Raw genomic sequence first — 18,997 nt, forward strand, 5'->3', positions numbered from 1 at the left:
TTCTGTGCGCGGACACCGTGTCAGCAGTGCGCAATTGCGCACGCGCTTAGTTTAGAGGGAACAGTGGGTCAGACCAAACAGCATCCCAGGGTTGAAATCTATTCTTTTTTCTTCACAAAACACAACAACGCTCTTTAAAACCAGAGGCAGAACAACTTGTTTGCGGCTCAAACTTGTAGATTATTATCAGCAAACCTTAAACAGGAGGAATTTCCTTATAAATGACAATAAACGAGACGCACAACATGGTCCGTTTCATAAAAGTGGTTTAATTTTAATTTCCTGTTCCATCATGTTTGTACAGTTTATAGCTCTCTTCATTGAAACAAAAAAAATCTAAGTTTCTGTCTCATTGTTACAGTCAAACATTTTCTTCTTGATTGTGTTTTGTACTGGAAGAAACCAGCGCAGTTCCAGTGAGAAACACAAAAGGGAAGAGACCGCTCACATTAGTGGCCCCAGTCCACTGTAACAACAGGATTTTATCTATTGGATTAGATCAGCAGCACACAACACTGAGAGAGGAAAAAGAAACACACATTTAAACACCAAAAAACCTACATATACTTTTACTTCACACACGCACACACACACTTTTATACACACACACACGCAAACACTCACAGGCACGCAGCTATTTTTAGTGAGAACAATCACACACACAAACACCAACAGACGCCAAAGTAACGTTACTGACGGTACAAAAATCAAAAAATATCTCAAAATATACAATTATTATTTACAGCTTAAGTATACACTCTGTCACTCTTACTATAGATACTCGGTGTGAATTTATCAGAATGTACATCGATATGTACAGGTTAAATACATGGTCTTAAATACTATAAATAGAACTATGGTTAGTCACATAAAGACTATTTTGCACAGTTAAATAAATTCACTTTTACTCCACTTTTGTCAAGTTAATCTCGGTAATTTAAATTGATTTAACCTTTAGAGGTTGCGCTCAACACGGCTGACACATGGACAAGACAGAGAGACCCTGGAGCTTTGTTTTCCAGAATAAATCAAATACCTCTTCATTGGCAAAGTTTGGACCAATAGCAGAAGAGAGTTTCAATGTGTGCTATTACATCTCAATGAACTCGTGCTGTGATTGTGCTCTATTTGTACTAGACCCAATGCATCATCTAAACAGGTGTATTGTGCAGATCTGTGTGCAGCTACAGGTGCTTTCTGTGGTGCAGATTTATGAAGACGGCAGTGCGTTTCAGTCTCATTGTTACAGTCAAACAGTCGGTGACTTCTTATAGAATGCAGAAGTCAGAGCGTAACCACTATGATCTATAAGACTTGTCCAGACCGACTTTTAGCACTTTGCCTGGTGAAATTCATTGCTTGTAATAAGAAGTAAAAACTCCTTTGTGCTCATGGCCCTGTGCTTTTCCAAAATGTGCTTTAACTCTAAGTTTTTAAGCAGGTGAGTGCTTTCATATCAGGTCATTTTGTATCACGAGCTGCAGAAGATTTGTCTGTTACAATCTCACATCTGAAGACGTTCACAGCATTTACATGCTCATTTGAATGCACTTCAAATGCACTTAAATGCAGTCTGTAATGCAAACTATTATCACTTAGATGAATTATCGGCCTGGCATTTTTCTGATTGTCGGTATTTTTCTTCACCGATTACTGATAAATTAAATGTGCTACTTCAGGTCTGATGCAGCCTCTTCTCTATGTCTGTCGTCACTCAAGCAGAGACTGAACATGAAACACTGTTTTTTTCCACAAACCGGGAAATTAGCTTTTCTCTCAGTGGCTAAGGTTACGCTAACGGCTAGCAGCTAAGTTAGAAGGCAGCCACAGATTAACATGAAACAGAGTCTGGCAAACAATAATTAATAATGCTATGAGATATGGACCTTAGTGGCTGACTAAAGTGACAGAACAGTGAAAGATTAAGAAAACAGAGATTATAAGCAGACGTAACTGCAGGAGACGAACTGATCATTCCCAGTTGATCGTTGATGTCCCTATAAATAGGGGAGTTCATTTAATCACTCCTAGTTCTACTCAGCCTTATTAATGAAAAAGCCTAGTTATGAATGACAGGTTCTCTGCAGTCACATGCTGTTCAGACATTACATTTAACACAAATTGGTTCCAAATATCAGTTATCGGCCTTTTTGATAACCAATAATCGGTATCTACAAACCCCATATTGGTCGTTCCTTACTATAAACTAGTTAAACAACAAACAAATCTATAAATGTCAAGGAGAAAATAAATGATTTTAGGGAATTTGTGGTAGATCTGTGGAAACTGTACCAATTTACCATCACAATATACTGTACTAAGCAATTTAGCACAGTCACTGTAGTGATGTGATGACTTATTGTAGCCTGAAACCTGAGTTGAAGCGTCTTTGAGGCTACATGACCACAACATAGGGATGGCTCTGCACTTACATTACGGAAAACAGGACATGAATTAGTAAAACCCACCAGAGGAAGCGGTAGGTTCAGAGTCAGTAATGCATTGGGGCAGAATTTAACATCATATGATGCCAGACGATGACCTTTTAAAACGCTAACATTGTTATCATTCATGTGATCATAAACCTTCTGTAAGAACATAAATAAGAACCTTGAATCCTGGCTTGTGATACATTTGAGTCTTGTGCCTTCCATGGTCACTCATTCATTTCTATCATATAGATACCTAGCTGCCCCTTGTTCTTAATATATGTAATTTTTTCAAGCTTATTCTTAACAAACTACTCCAGGGTCTCTACCTAATTAAAGTGCTCAAGTGGACGAGATGAAACATTGGTCCACACTCTACATAATAAGCTCACTAAATAATCAACAACGACGACAACAACATAAAAATATGACAAACGCATAAGGCAAACCGACAACACAGATGCTGTTCAGGCACCAAACAATGTGACTGACTGTGCTTCTCACCACATCTGTTCAGTCTCAAGTATTGGTCTCGTCTCAGGGAGGGGTTCCTCCGCTGGCCAGCAGAGACCCCCAGTGGTGAAAACCAAATATTACCACTTATTCCACACATTTAGATCACGGTACGTTTCCACACGATACCCCAAAACATACACTGTCATACGAGATTATACATTTAAAAAAATAAAAACAAAAAGGCTTCTGTTTTCACACCTCAGTTCACAAAAAAGACATCAAAGTGTAGCTTGTAGTGCTCATGGAATTCTACATAGTGGTCACAATTGGAGGAATGCACAACAGTAAAACCTAAATGTCATCCTCTCAGGGATGAGGTATGATCAATCCTCAGCACAGTAGGGCAGTGAACCTCTCATTCAGTCAGAGAGAGACATCCATGTAGGGCCTAAAATGTCTCCGTCTGGCTGAACAAACAGCTGTGCAGGTGGAGCAGACAAAGCGAGGTGTCGCTCTCTCCTCTCTCCTTCACATCAGAAGAGGATTTGTATCTCTGCTGCGTTGCCACGGCTTCCCCTGGGTAACGCAGCTCTATTTTTAAACCGGCAGGGTCACCGGGAGCTCTGGTTTCGGCGGCGGACAACACGTTGACACATTTGCACATCTGCACGCGGAAAACTTCCAAGCACGAGCCGCTCTGCTTGTTCCTGCTGCCCTTCTAAAGCGTTCATTAAAATGGAAACGGCTGATTAAAATGATTGATTAAAATGGAAAAGCTTTGTCTAAGCCAGCCGCGACTGGAACAGGGATGTGTGCAGTGCTGCTGGCAACAACTGAAGGGCTGTTTAAAAGAAAAAGTGCTGCTCTGTGTTAAGGCTCAGAGATGCTCTCAACGATAGCAGGCGTCTGTGCTTCTGTGGAATGAAAGAGGCAAGAAGCTGCCTCCTGCTGTTTTGCAGTATTGCAGTGTATATGCGCGATTTTTACGGTGACATCAATTGCACAACACATATGTACAGTATTCTACATCAGTGGGAGCATAGAGATAGAAGGAGATCCACAGCTTCATGAGGATCCTACTGTGATTGGTTATTATTGCTGATGCATGATAGGCACAATAAACTCAGAGAATGTGCTTGTAACACTGTTTATACTATCACTTATGACATTTTATGGTTGTATTTGTAATTATTTTGTTTTCTAGGTGAGAAATGTTCTCATACCGTGATGTAGATCAGGGTAATGAGTGAGTCTCCTTCCATCCCGTCACCCACCAATAACAATCCTCTCCAACTGAATCGGAAGAAGCACAAACTGGTACAATGTAAAGCGTTTCAGCATTGCAGCCACGTCAACCTCAACCAGAGCTTATTACCAAACAAAACCCATTTCTAAGCCCACAGAAGACCTCTCTACACTTCCTTCGCTTCTTTGTTCCCGTCTGTCCCTCCCTCTAATGCCTCCACAGATGGAAAAAACAGGTTGTGGTGTTAGTTGGGACTCACATTCCCATGATCCCTTCATCCCAGCTGGGACTGACAGGCCATTAGCAGCACGGTTCCTACGACAGGCGAGAAGGGAACAACCACAGGTGAGGGGCGATGGAGCGGGAAAGAGGGGAATTGAGGGATTTAGCTCTGGGGGTTAAGGTGTGATGAATGCTGCAAGTGAATTCTCTCTCTCCCTCTTCCTCTCTTCAAGCAGGGCTTACTGGACGGGAAGATCGATGAGCTCAGTGGATCATAGCTCAGACTCGGGCGAGCCGATGTTCTGGTAGCCTGTCTTGGTGCTGGTGCCGTAGTTGGTGTTGGTCATCTCCTGGGTGCCGCCGGGGCCCAGGTAGGCGCGGTGGGCCGGCATGGGGGACGGAGCCTCGCTGGGGTTCTTGCTGAGGATGAAGCGCTGCTCGTCCTGCTCCTCCAGGTTGGACATGTCCTTCATCATGCCCTTGCGGTAGGAGACGGAGAGCTTGTTGGAGCCGTCGGAGATCAGGTTGAAGTGGCGGACGATGAAGACGAGGGGCAGAGGCAGCATGGCGACCACGATGAGGGCGTAGGCCATAGCTAAAGCCCAGGGAGGGTAACTGTGGAAACGCTCTGAACCCTAAAAACAAAAGAGTTTGGGGGGTAAGAAATTGCCAAAAAAGACAAAGGCGTTTGAAAAGTGGGGAAAGGCAAGAAGAGGTGAGGAGAGAGACTGAGTTTAACTGCAAACAGGTGGATCAGAACCAAGTTTTAAAGGTCTGTTTAGTCCTTTAAACATGCTTCTGATTGATGAATGAACATTGATGGCAACACTGTAAAACAGGAGTTTGCAAGACTGGTTTGTGTCTTTCTGTAACTTACAGACACACATAGCTGGGAAGAATAACTGAACACTGACCTCAGACTCCACCCAGGCGTTGTATCCTGCAGGACTGACGGCCATCTCGATCACGGTTGCCACGATCAGCACCACCAAAACAGCAGGTGACACGTATCTCCACATGTAGTAATAGAAGGAATATGGCCTGAAACCAAGCATGTCCTCCAGGTCCTGCATGAACCTGAAGGTAAGCAAAAAGAAGTCTCCAGAAAACTATGTACAAACATCATATGAAGGAAAATCACAGCTGTAAACTATAAAATTCATAATGGCTCAGTTCCATTTAGCTGTCGTGTCGCTGTGCATGTTGAATCACTGACCGATGAAACACAGCAGTGACAGTTGCACTGCTCTCCAGCTGTGACGTGGCCATAGGAGCTACATAATGTTTGGGATTCCACCAGATGTGCTGCAGCGCTTTATAGAAGCTGCTCTCCACTGTCCTCCACTAAAAATACACTTACTAGCCTATTTTGCACAGACATTGAGTCAAACTGCACAGAGCAGATCTAAAGTCAGGTCAATATATAATTGCAGGACTTTTTGTAACATAGTTGACAGGTATCACAGTTGACATTTTTCTTATTTTCAGGCCGCAAATCAACATGGCCGCCTATAACCAAACACCACATGGCATTTTTACAGAAAGATTCTTCTAAATATTATATATACAAATGAGTAAAATTGAAATTGAAAGTTATTTATAAAGATATTGTAGTAAACCTGTTGACATGCCATAAATCCACACTTGACTCACACACTACTTTATATTAAATCACTCAGAAAGCCTTGGAGTCTGGTCAGTCTTTTCTTCATGAGGAAATGACATCATGTGGAGCAGGTCATGTGATCTGGAATTAACACACTTCCTTGAGAGGTGTTTTTGTAATGGAGAACTTAGTGGAAAGTGATTTCTTGGACACAGATACAATTTGTTATTTTCCATATGAAATTTGATATATTGTCAAAAAAGAAATATCTGTCATGATTATCTCAACTTAGTAAAAAGAACACAATCAAAACAATTTTTGAATAAGCTCATTTTATAAATGTTTAGCTAATTAGAAGGTGGTTGTTATTAAATTCAGATGGTTATTTAGTTGACATTTTAGTGAAATCCAGTCATTTTTATTAATAAGTGATTGTTTCCATAATAAATAATTATGGAATTTGTAAAGAAATGATCATAATGAACATAAAAAACATTAGATTTTTTTTTTACTTTTATTCAAATGTATGCAAGATATATCCCATGGACTTCAAAAGTCCCTCATTTTTATATTGACCCATGAAACCAGTCAGTCACTACAAAATAAGTTCTCAGAAGGGTTTGCTGTGTATCTTGCTTCAACGCCTGTTGTAAACTATTCTGGGATGGCAACACTGGGCTTAGGTTGACTGTAGGAACATGCAGTAAAAGTGATTTTTCAATGTGAGTCTGAAAATCTTGCATCTGCATGTCGTAGGTGAAATAAAGTGGCAGTTTATGTTCCATTTTGGACGTTTGCTTGCATGGGTAAAGATGGTTTCAGTGGCAAAAGTTAAAATGCAAGTCTCTTACAAAAACCCTTTGTTTTCTAGTTCCCTATGTATATATAGTCCTGCATCTTACTTTGGTCTTTGCCATTTTGACCTGTTTAGTCTTTTGTTAGGCACCCTGATATTACCCTGCCTGATACAAACGTATACCTCGTCTCTGTCTGGTTTGTGTATTGAGGTTTTTGTACTCCCTGTTACCTGCACGATTTGCTGCTTTTGCTCCTTGTGTTTCATGTGCTCACCTGGTTAGTGTTTTTTGAACCTTTTTGGAAATTCTGGTTGTTTGGATTCAGGTTTTTTTGGATTAGTAAATTGGTTATCTCTTTGACTCCTGGACATTCAGTCATTGTCTCTTTGTTTCCTTGCCTTTGTTAACTTGTTTCTGTTTTGATTTCCTTTTTACTTTCACTTGTCTGTCTGTAGTCTCTGCATTTGGGTCCAAATCATACAAACAGTGTCAAGAAAACCAGGCAAGTTACCTCTTAGTGCCGTAAATCCAGGCTACAGAGACATTCTCCAGGATCACCACCACAGTGAGAGGCAAACCAGCAGAGTAGTCGTCAAACATGGTGACAAAGTAGTTCCCTGAACGCTGCACAAACAGTAAGCCTAACAGGAAGGCGATGATGCAGCAAACCACTGACGGGAGAGAAGAAGAAATATTTAGTCAGAGTCAGAAAGATGCCGCAGATACGAGAAGCAACCTTGAGAATGAAGACTCACCACACAGGATCTCTTTACGGATCTTGAATGCGTCCAGTATGGGGGTGGTGATGCCGGTCATTGTGCCGATCATGCTACCAAGGCCCAAGTTGATCAGCATGAAGAAGAACATGACGGACCAGAAGGGACTGGCAGGGAAGTGGGTCATGGCCTCAGTGAAGGCGATGAAGGCCAGGCCAGTGCCCTGAACTGCCTGGAGGATGGAAGGAAGACGGTCAGAGGTGGCTAATGGTGACTAATGAGCAGGAAATGAAAGATCACTGTATGGGAAATCATCCAGTTAGCATTCACTTCCAGGTTCATTAATCATAGAGCAGCTATGGATGTGATGAGGTTATAGAGACTTTAGACAATAGACTGCACTTAAAATTCAAACATGTTCAACATAGACAAAAATGAAAGTATGCAAAACAAGTTACAGACTCTGGTATAAATCTAACAAGCTCATTTTCAGGCCCATGATAATGTGAAAATCATGTGCAAAAGCTCGAGTGACTCTGGACTTGTGCCAGACTATGAGAAATGTTTTAGAATGGGATGTCCACACGAGATGTATCGACCCCTGCAAACTAGATGAATGTGAGGATTTACAAGCTAATTGATAGGAGAGGAGAATTATTCAAATAAAACAAGAAGTTATTCACTGACTTTTACTTATGCAGCTAGTGACACGGGGTTACAAAAAGAGATGGTTTGATTTAAGGGGGCATGAAACAAACAGATTTGGGAGCTGCTGATCTGAAGGATAATAATCAAAAAGCATCAATGAGCGTGCTTTTTAAAAAAAATATCAGGGCTCTACCAACATCCTGCATAGCAAATTTGAAGTCTCACGTCTCCAAAATATATCTTTCAATTTTCAGTTCAAAACACTGTTAACATGATTCATTTCATCATGACTGTATAACTCCAAGTTTTAATCCTGTTCTGTAGCTTCAATGCAGCTGAGCTGTTGCTGTCAACGTCATTTTAAGGTAGAAGACTCTCTATGCATCTGTGATTGACAGTGTGGACCAATATAGTCGTAATACAACATAAACACAGACAAATACGTGAAACCATGACTTCTAACTTTCTCTCTGAGTAATGATTGTACATATAAAAACTGCAGAATTTAGAGCACATCTGTTCATTCTAATGAGTTTATCAGCAACATTCTAGTTATGAACTTAATAGTTTAGTGGTGCTTCTAAATGGCTCTGAAGTGTTTGCTGGTAGTATTAATGGGCTGCATTTTAGTCACTATTTCCCTCTCATTCCGTTGTCTGACAACAAAAACAGAAAAATATCTAAATGAGAACAGCTGTAGTGAACAGATGTAAATATCGGCCAAACTTAGGTTGCACTGAAGTGCAATAGGTGACATGAAAACCTTTGGTTATTGGTTTCTGACTGGTCTTAAGATTTCCATCAGCATTACAGTTTCCGCAGAGCTCTGATCTGTGGGCATATGATCGAAGCTAATGGTACATTAGCTGTATAACACGCTGAGTCAAAGGGTTTTTCCATTGTTGTTGTGATATTACATCAAAAAGAAAATTAAACCACTGGGTCTTCTGTTCCTCAGATGCTGGGAGTGCATAAATCCCAGAACATTTGGCGCACTTTGCTCATTGTTGAGAGAGTTTAGAGTTAGCAGAAGCAGCTCTAGAGAGTATGATGAAGACCTTTAATTTATACACAGTGACGACCCACACCAAGGACATTGATCGCCCATAGAGCTTTGAAAGACCACCATCAGCACTATGAAACTGGACTATCGGTGGTACTATGATCACGTAAGACTGGTCACAATTCACTAAATCATCTCATGGTGAAAACATACACATTTAAAATAATTAACTCTTCCATAATGTTGTTTTTATCTCCAGCTTGTCTGTCATATTCCACACTTCTCTGATTAATGATTTTCATTTCTGAGGCTTCTCCCACTGACCTTGTTGAGTTCATCCTCCAGGACACAAGCATCGAGGCCCAGCTGGCCAAAGTTGTCCTCCTTCACCGTTTTAATGACTCCATACATTTCTGCATAATCCTGAGCCGACAGGTGGGAGAAGTTGATGTGAGGAGGGATGAGCTCTCTGCTCAGCACACCTGTGTTCAGGTAACCCAGGATCTTCTCTGCATTTCTGTTAATGGACAGTTGGAGACGTGGGGAACGGGGAGACATTCGTGAGTAAAGACAACAGTAAAACCAAAAACCAAAGAGAGACCGATCAATGAACATTCGCTGCAGCGTGGCACACTTACTCAACGACACACTTCTCGTTCATGACGTTCGCTTTGAACCCTAGGACGGCAAACACCACTAACGTGGCTAAGATGGACGTCACAAAGTTGATGATGGACACCAGCGCTGCATCGAAGTGGCAGTTATTGTCTCTCTTGTTGTAGCTGGAGAAAGCGATGACGCCTCCGAAACCGAGACCCAGAGCAAAAAAAACCTGCGTGGCTGCTTCTCTCCACACCTGCGGCTCCAACATCTTCTCCAGCTGGAGAGGAGACAAGAGAAAACAGTTGCTTCAATTAATTGATTATTAATGTCATTTATGCTCTTAGAAAGATCCTGATCAAGAATATACTATATATATTCTAATATATATTCCATATGGCCCTCCTTCAGTGCATGATTAAAGTGACTGTAAGTCACCATAACAGAAAAAAATAAAATAATATTGGAATTTATCACCTAATATTTTTCACTGCTTGACTGAACATGACCTTTTTACACTATGCTGTAACTCAGCATAGAAGGTGTTTTTGAAATTTTCAACTGTTATGCAACATTGATTTGTCATGACAGACCGTGAGGGAACTAAAAAAGTTCTACAGACAGTATACATAATCTGTCCTTATCTCTATTTATTCAATATTATATATATATATTATATATTATATATATATATAATATATATATATTATTATATTATTTAAAATGCACAAGTAATCAGAGCAATGCAAGCATTTACTCAATGTTGTAACATACTCCACCATGAGGCGAACCCTCAGTCTCACCAGATCTCTCATGACCTGAAGCCAACATGTAGCACCAGAGCAAAAAGCACTTCATCCAAAGACTTTGTCATTTACACTTCTTTTCTGAGATTTATTAGCAGTGGTAGTCCAGCAACAAAATGATTCAATGTTGCACGATCATGTGGGGATAATAATGTAATTGCAATTTGTTTACAGTATTTGGTTATGATGTTGTAATCACATAGATTCACCACTAGAGGGACACATCAACCCAACTCTGACACACCGTGAATATTAATGACAGTTTGCTGTGAGTGGATCTGAATGAGTGAAGCTGAAATCGTCACACACTCATAGCTGAACAGCCTGCAAAGATAAAGTGTCACTTACAGTGTCAGCAGCACTGTGGCGGGAGTGAGATTAAGATTTTCTCTGCAGCCCACTACGTTTTTACCCTACTAAACGGCTGAGCCACTCTCAGCTAAAATACTGCTGACCTTTTATTTCTGTACAATACTGCACCTGCCCAATATTTTTGCACTATGAACAGTATTCTCTGCATTTTGCACTATATTCTCACTCTAGCGGTTGTCATTTTGCACTACTGTGTATATCCTCCTGAGATCCAGCCCATTCATTTATGTCCACTGTACTATTCTACATCTTTTGACTCATTTGCGCTTCCCTACTAAATCCTGATGAGCTCAATAGAGGCCTTTCCAATGATACCTGGTGATTGGATGGGAAAATGGAAACTTTGTTTTCATGGTGAGACAAAATGGAGACTGCAGCAAAACTCACCTACCAGGAAAAGAGAAAAGTTTAGTCATATATTGTTAAGATGTTGTTTTACTTAGAGTGAACATTTATTTTCTTGTTTATGAACACGTCAGGAATTGTAAATTGGGGTCAGAGTTCAGTTAAACTTTTGGTCAGGAAGAATTATAGCCCCTTTATGAATGCCAACTATAGTGACCATGAAAACAATTTTATATATTTTCTATGTAAAATAATTAATGTTATAAATAATTAGTTGTTTATAACCATGTTTCATTCAATCTCTTAAATTTTACATTATTATTTAATTTCGTTTCTTTAAGTTTTATTAGGAAATGGATTGGCATGTTTTCTAGTCAGCCTATTTTGATTGTGTTGCTGTTTTTTTAAGGTAAAATTGTTTTGTCGTCTACTACAGTGGACATGCCGTGAAATCTAAAGCAAAAATATTTTTAAAAAATTCTAAATTTTGAGCTGTTTTAGCTTCAAAAGGCAAGAAAAACAAAAAAAGGCAAAATTTTGAGAGACGCTTTTCCCCTCGGTTCTCAAGAGGATATATATTCTTCGATAGATGTGTAAATATCTGAATATATATACATATATATTTAAATTTAATTTATATTTAATTTTTTTCTGTAGTTATTTTATTATTCTCTTTTCCTTATTCCTAGAGTCACACCAACAGTCAAAACCAAATTCCTTGTATGCTGTGTACATACTTAGCCTATTACTACTATTTTTCACTCTGAAAACGTCCCCCAATCCCACCAAGGCAGAACATTCCACCAGTTTTTCCTTTTATTGAAACATCTCCATTGATTTCCTCTCACCTTGGGGGTGAACATGTGAGCGATGCCGTCCACGGCTCCCTTCAGCAGCAAACCTCGGACCAGGAAGCAGAGAAGCACCACATACGGGAACAGGGAGCTGAAGTACATCACCTATGAGAGGGAGACAGTGTTGCCATGGATACGCTTTCTGAGACCTCACACATGCAGGATGAAGTGCAACCGAACGCACTCACACACACGAGGAATCGGTCCCAAAACTGCTTTGTGTTTGCTTGGCATAAAATTTGTGAAATCCTACCAAATGTGGAGTCCTTGAAATAAAATAATAATAAAAAATCCTTCCTACAGCATTTCAGGGAATCTTTGCAGCACTGACTGTGATAATTGGATTACTAAGGTTAGTGTTAAAAAAGTGTGTCAGGCCTTGGTGATCAGCTCTGTTGTGTGTTTTCCAACTGAGACTGTAGGCTGCGCTACGTGACTCACTCTCTGGATCGAGATTACAGGATGTTGTTACAGTTGTTGCCAAACTGAGAATTTTCCATCTGCATCCTGAACCAGTTTGTGCTTGGTTCAGTTTAAGCTTATTAATGTTGCATGGCCTCTCTTCCATAACATAGATGAGATCCTAAAATAGGCAAGTGGGAATGAGAGGCTTAGCATCTTACCTTTGTCTGGAAGCAAAGTGAATAAAACACCCACTGATGAGGACGAATCATTGATTACATTTTGCTGAGATGATTTGCTGCCTTTATATGGAGTCCGTATTGTGTAGGATTAAATGCAGGGTGTTAATCTCTGCCGTTTGGAGGCTTGTACCTTCCCAGAGGACTGGATGCCCTTGATGACGGCCAGGCAGACCATGATCCAAGCAACCAGCAGGGACAGAGTCATCTTCCAGTTCAGACCGCCGGTGTCGTCGATGGTGCTGGTGATGTTCAGAGTCTGACGGTACCAGAAATAAGTGGTGGCTGAACTCTTCTCACACTCTGGCACCACGACTGCAACAAAAACAAAGAATAGGAGGGAAATGGCATCAGCAGTGTTTTGACAGTGGATTTACGTTAAGCGTTTTATGAATTCTTTCTGTTGGGTTAATGCATTTGCAAATAGCCAGTGATGGAAAGTAACTACAATAAAATAGAACACAGTAAAACGAATTGTAATGTTATTGCATTCATATATAAGCAGTATTTTAATGCTCTTGCTGGTCAAGAAGGAGCAGATTAAACTATATACACTCATAGATTATATAGAAAAGGCTCATTTTCTTGAAACAAGAGACAATGCGGTGAGATATTGCAAGCATTTTCTAAAATGCACTGAAATCTTGCCACTTGTTTCTTTAAAACACTTATAAAATAGGTTTATTTGTATTGGATAAGAGTTGAAATTAAATATTGTAATTTATTATCCTGGTTTAGGCAAATTTTTGTCTTTTTTCTTTACAGTGCTTTACTTACACTTACTTAACACAGTTAAATAAGTGTAAATAAAGCATGTAGCATGTAGCATTTCTTATTTAGAATTCTCAGATTTAGATTTGTATATTTATTCTTTTACTGTCTGTTGTCAAATTACTTGTGTGTATTCACTTGGCAATAAAGGCTTTTCTTATTCTGATTCTGAAATCTTCTCTTCATGGGTAGAGTTTTTTACACTCTTTAGTATCACTATTTGCTAAAAATAATATGTTTATCAGGTTGCCTGGTAGCCTAATTGTTCAAGGCATCCCATATAACTGCATATTCACTATCGCTACTGCAGCTATCAAATAAAAGCAAAACACATTAAAAATAGAACAAAACATTAGTCAAGTAATTAACTACTCAATTGCCATTAAATTAATCAGCAATTCTTTAAAAACTGCCAAATAGTTGCATCTTAGAAATGTGCTTCACAATTTTCCAACACTTTTCTGACACAGTGGTTAATTTAGAAACTAATCAGCAGATGAACTAATAATGAAAATTATCATCAAGGACAGTGCATGTTTCATAATCATGCACAAGCAGAGTAGAAGCAAGTAGTTCTCACACTTTCCACCTCTGCACAGAGCTCAGCTAAATCCTATCGGAGGCTCTGCAGCATCCCTGCCGAATTTATAATCATGAGCAGAGTCAACATCCTGCCCTCTCACACTAATGAAAGTTGATGCCTTTTTCTCTGCCAGACCCTGCTTGTGTCTCCACCTCAGGCTACCAGCTGCAGCCGTTCGGGCTACGGACGCTGCTGGCCAGGTCAAACCGTCTGACAACCCTCGCCAAAAGAGCTCCCAGATACAGAAGCAGCACAAACGCTTCTCTGTTAGACGCTGCTGCTCAACTGCAGAGACTCAATGCAAAGACAAGTTCTGCAGCTTTAAGTAGAGCCCTGCATAATGCCTCTGTGTCTGCATCTGCTGAGAGTCCTTGCTGAATACGGAGTTGTGCTGCAAGATTCTGCAGTATTCATTTTTCCCCGACATGATGTTGAGGGCGTTACATTAAGCTACAGTATTCGGCGTATGTTTCTGTTTTACTCTTCTCTCTTGTTTAGTTTATTGTGTTGTGGACTCACTGGCTTGGGTTCCATTTCTCTCGATGGGGCACTCAGCCCAAGGCAGTGGATACTGAAAAGACTGGAAGAAATAGAAGATGCTCCAGCCGATAATCACATTATAGTAGAGGCCCACGAAACCGCAAACCTGAAGAGAAATGAGAGAGAACAGCGATTCTTACTGCAGAAAAACAATCACACAAACACACAAACACAAACAGCACAGGGGACGAACTGTGCTGAGCTGAATGCGTTTTCTTGAGTCACGGCTCAGACACTGAGCACACAGCTTAAGTCGAGTACATATGAATTATTGAGCTGTTTGCTCTCAGCACCAAGGCTGGGGTCCTCTATGAGGAGTATTTATAGCTGCTGAATCCACCTCTGCCTTATCCGAGCTGCCACACGCCTCACTGCCCCCGGCCGGGCCTCTCCATCCCCTCTTTTGCACTAGATTGATGAAATCACTGTGGCGATGACTGACAAAACAGAAAGGCAGATGTGGTGGATCACTGGGTGACAGACTCAGCTGCTGACTGCCTGTTTTGAGCTGGTGATGCTGATGGGATGGGGACATGATGGGTCACTACTCCTGCTGATGATGGGAACAGATTAGGACAGTGATCAGCGCTGGTCTTTGCTTGTCGCTCATGAAGTAATATGAGCAGGCAGAAAGAGTCCAGCAGAGTGAATTATACAGAACGCTAGCTGTCTTTGAACCTCACGTTTGACTATAAAATGGGTCTCGGGCCTAAACTAACATTCACAGGCTGCTATAATCATGATCTAAAATAAATACAGCACCACTCTAGACTGTTCAATAAATTGCCCCCACTGCCTTTATTAGTTAGAAACTCATCAATTATTTACAGATCAGTGATAAACCAGTTAAAAGAGCATGTGTGCTGTTGGTTTGTGAACCCATTAGAAGAGCCTTTGGCTGGCATGCATTCTCTCTAATTGTAACTTCATTTATTGCTTTACAGTCGTGATGGTTTACTGCAAGGCGGAAAAAATATGTGACAGGTTTTTCCACTAATAATAAGACATCAAATGTTAGTAGATTGTAAATAAATCAAGGTAGGCAGTGAAATGTTTACAGAACAAGTTCCTTTATTTAAGGGGAAATGAGAGTGAGATTTTTTCCTCCTATTTTTCATGACCCAAGCTGTCATCTTTAATTCATGTTGAATACAAAGGGAAGTTTTCATAGATTGCTTTGTTTCAGAATGAACAGGAATTGCAGATGACTTTGTGAATGTAAAGAGAACTATTTTACAGCCACATTTCATGCCTACAGTGGTTTGATAATGAATTCTAATAATAACGTCCACTGGCTCAACACACGCTGAAATGTTTCAGCTGAAACTATTAAAAGGACGGTCATAAGATTTCATTATCCCTGCAGGATGGATCATTTCAACTTCAGCTGATCCTCTAATTGTTCTTCCACTGCTACAATAAAAAGGGCAATTGTGGTTTTAATTAAAACGTCTCAACCTTCATTGGAAATCTGGTATACAGAGGATGAACTTTTGCTTTCACTTGCTCTTCTAGTGTGGTTTAAGACCAAGCATCTCAAAAACTAATACTCCCATCATCCTCAGCTGTACTTGAGGATGTACAGAAAACACTAACATGGTAAATACTGTAAATGTTATTTTGTTTGACTAAAGAAATATGTTATTCACAATTTTGGCTTCTTAAAATTAAAATATCATAATCAACATTTTGTTGCCATTGAAAATGCTTATGGAAAAGCATTCTGGGTAAATCTGACATTTGCACTCCTTATTTCAGACTTTTAGAACTAATTTTGCGTCTTTTTCTCAGAAAATGTTGAAAAAATTTATTCTGGAGCTCTGACAAAGTGAATAATGGAGGCTGTGAAAGCCTCCAGAGGAATGAAGATGGAAATAGAAATGAAAAAAGTTAAATATACTAATTTAAAAGCACAAAAATAACTGAAAATATGTTATGTACCAGTGTGGCTAAATAAATCCTTACAGATCCACTAACATGGCTGTAGCCTCACAACAACAGCCATTAAATAAAGCACAGTGACAACATGTAGCCTGATAGAATTATGTAATATTGTAAAGTGGGACTAAGGTGATGTTAATGATGTGAGACACCCACCATGAGGCTGGAAACCCCGATGCCCCCCAGCCGAGGGTAGACGTAGTTCCACACCCCGATGCTGCCACGTCTGATCCTCTGACCCACAGCCAGCTCCAGGAAGAACAGGGGGATGCCGATGAGGAGGAGGAGGATGAAGTAAGGCACCAGGTAGGCACCTAAGACAGAGGAAGGGCAAAAGGGATGAAGATTCACTGCAATATCTGCTTTTATTTGAATGTTTGCTTGCTCTGTGTTTGAAATCCACACGCAGTGAAGGACAACAGCTCATTGTAAAACACTGAGGTTCTATTTTTGGAATCTTTTCTCTTTATCTTCCTACGCTTTGATTCTACTCCCTCTCACGTCTTTTTTTTTTTTGCCTTCCTCTCCCTCCAATTCAGCATTTTGTCAGATATTCCCCTTTATTTCTCCACAGAAGGGATAGGGGGAGCAGAGCAGCAGGCACCAACAGGCAACAAGTCACGTCCAGTCCTGCTTACGTCAAGAACCGAAGAGGCTCCATGGTGACAAACCCATCCCAAGCCAGAGAGGATGCGTAAGAACAGCCACAAATTGCAGCTTCTTTTTTTTCCCCCCGCAGACGAAAACCAAATGACTGTGATGTTTGAGTCGATCAAAAATTGTGATAACATGGTGAGTGGTTATTAGAGGTACCAGCAGACAAAGGAAATAAAGGCAGGAACACAGTGTCACGTTACATCTGGACCGTCACAGGCGGCCGTGGTTGCATTCAGGTCTATTTTCACTGATTTTTGATGTCTATTCTGAGCAGCAGAGACACAGAACAGAGACAAACACAATGTGTGAGTCAGGAGAGAGAATAAACAGTTCAGGTAGCTGCTTCTGTTTATCCTTGGAAATACTGCACTTCAGCCAAAATAGTGGAGAATTCATGTATGAATGACACCTCACAGGGTTACACACTCCTAGAGACAGATCATCATGTGGTTTATTTTGGTCTTTTATACATAATAGGATGAGAACGAATCTTATTATATCCATTACTTGATTGTTTTTACAGCTTTCTAGATTTCTAAATGCAAACAGTCTTGATTAAAGCAGATTATCATGACATGTCTGTGGAGTTAAACGAGCAGAACACTTTAAGTTTCAGGAAAATTCACATTCAAGAATGTAGGTCTTTAGGACTGACCTGATGATAGAATAGTAGCTGTGGCTTTTTCAAGACTCATTTCATATTTGAAAAGGGAATTTTGTTTTGAGACAGCCTCAATTTATCAAAAAGAAAAAAGATTGTGTACACTATACCTGACAGAAGATCAATGTGACAATCATTATTGTATATTCATTTTTCCTGATATTGATTGAGAGAAACAGATATAGGAGGATACTATGATTAACCCAAGACTTATTATATGTAAGACGTTATTGAACACAACAATCTTGCTATGTTTGTTCAAATTTCTGCAAAAAAAAATTTAAAATCTGATTAAAAGAAAGAAAGAAAGAAAGGAAGAAAGGAAGAAAAAGAAAGAAAGAAAGAAAGAAAGAAAGAAAGAAAGAAAGAAAGAAAGAAAGAAAGAAAGAAAGAAAGAAAGAAAGAAAGAAAGAAAGAAAGAAAGAAAGAAAGAAAGAAAGAAAGAAAGAAAGAAAGAAAGATCTGGGTGCCAAAAAAACATATTTTAAAAGATAGTTTTACAAAAAAACTGTAAAACAAACAAACAAACAAAAACCCCCACATATATCTGTGAAATAGGGGCATTTTTAGCAGATTCAATATAGTAAGTTGGTGTCATTTTTTAGTGCTACATTGTGAAAGAATGAATTACTATCGTAAGAATACTGATGTATTACAGTATTTATTGCAGATAGATAGATAGATAGATAGATAGATAGATAGATAGATAGATAGATAGATAGATAGATAGATAGATAGATAGATAGATAGATAGATAGATAGATAGATAGATAGATAGATAGATAGATAGATAGATAGATAGATAGATAGATAGATAGATAGATTTTAGAGTTTTGAATGGTTTTGTGCTCAACATGTAAATAAATACTTGTTTCTGTGACTTTGCCAACTATTATCTTTAATTTAACAAAACAGGGAAAAGTTAATTTTTTCAGTGCATTTAATTTGTATTAGACTGCGCTTGTTTAATAATTTGCATACTTGTCAATTAATTTATTTGGACAATATTTTCTTTCTATTGTGTAGTAATTTGTGTGTCGCTGGTCACTTTCTTTCTCTTATGATAATATTTTGGTCTGTAAGTAGATTGTCTGTGTTTAGTT

The 18,997-nt window shown here is 39.6% G+C and overlaps 1 protein-coding gene across 1 annotated transcript in view; it reads right to left on the reverse strand.

Moving 5' to 3' along the window:
• Positions 1-249: 249 nt before the first annotated feature.
• Positions 250-18,997, reverse strand: part of slc6a17 (solute carrier family 6 member 17) — a 29,866-nt gene continuing 11,118 nt past the window's right edge. Inside the window, exons 3-12 of the mRNA XM_023280221.3 lie at positions 16,733-16,890; positions 14,615-14,741; positions 12,875-13,056; positions 12,095-12,205; positions 9,762-10,003; positions 9,448-9,640; positions 7,512-7,704; positions 7,268-7,427; positions 5,268-5,430; positions 250-4,988 (exon numbers count right to left, since the gene is read on the reverse strand). Coding sequence (XP_023135989.1) covers positions 4,626-4,988; positions 5,268-5,430; positions 7,268-7,427; positions 7,512-7,704; positions 9,448-9,640; positions 9,762-10,003; positions 12,095-12,205; positions 12,875-13,056; positions 14,615-14,741; positions 16,733-16,890 — 1,892 coding nt within the window. The 3' untranslated portion in view covers positions 250-4,625. The remainder of the gene's footprint in view (positions 4,989-5,267; positions 5,431-7,267; positions 7,428-7,511; positions 7,705-9,447; positions 9,641-9,761; positions 10,004-12,094; positions 12,206-12,874; positions 13,057-14,614; positions 14,742-16,732; positions 16,891-18,997) is intronic.

Source organism: Amphiprion ocellaris, chromosome 8 (assembly GCF_022539595.1).
Source record: "Amphiprion ocellaris isolate individual 3 ecotype Okinawa chromosome 8, ASM2253959v1, whole genome shotgun sequence".
Taxonomy (NCBI): Eukaryota; Metazoa; Chordata; class Actinopteri; family Pomacentridae; genus Amphiprion; species Amphiprion ocellaris.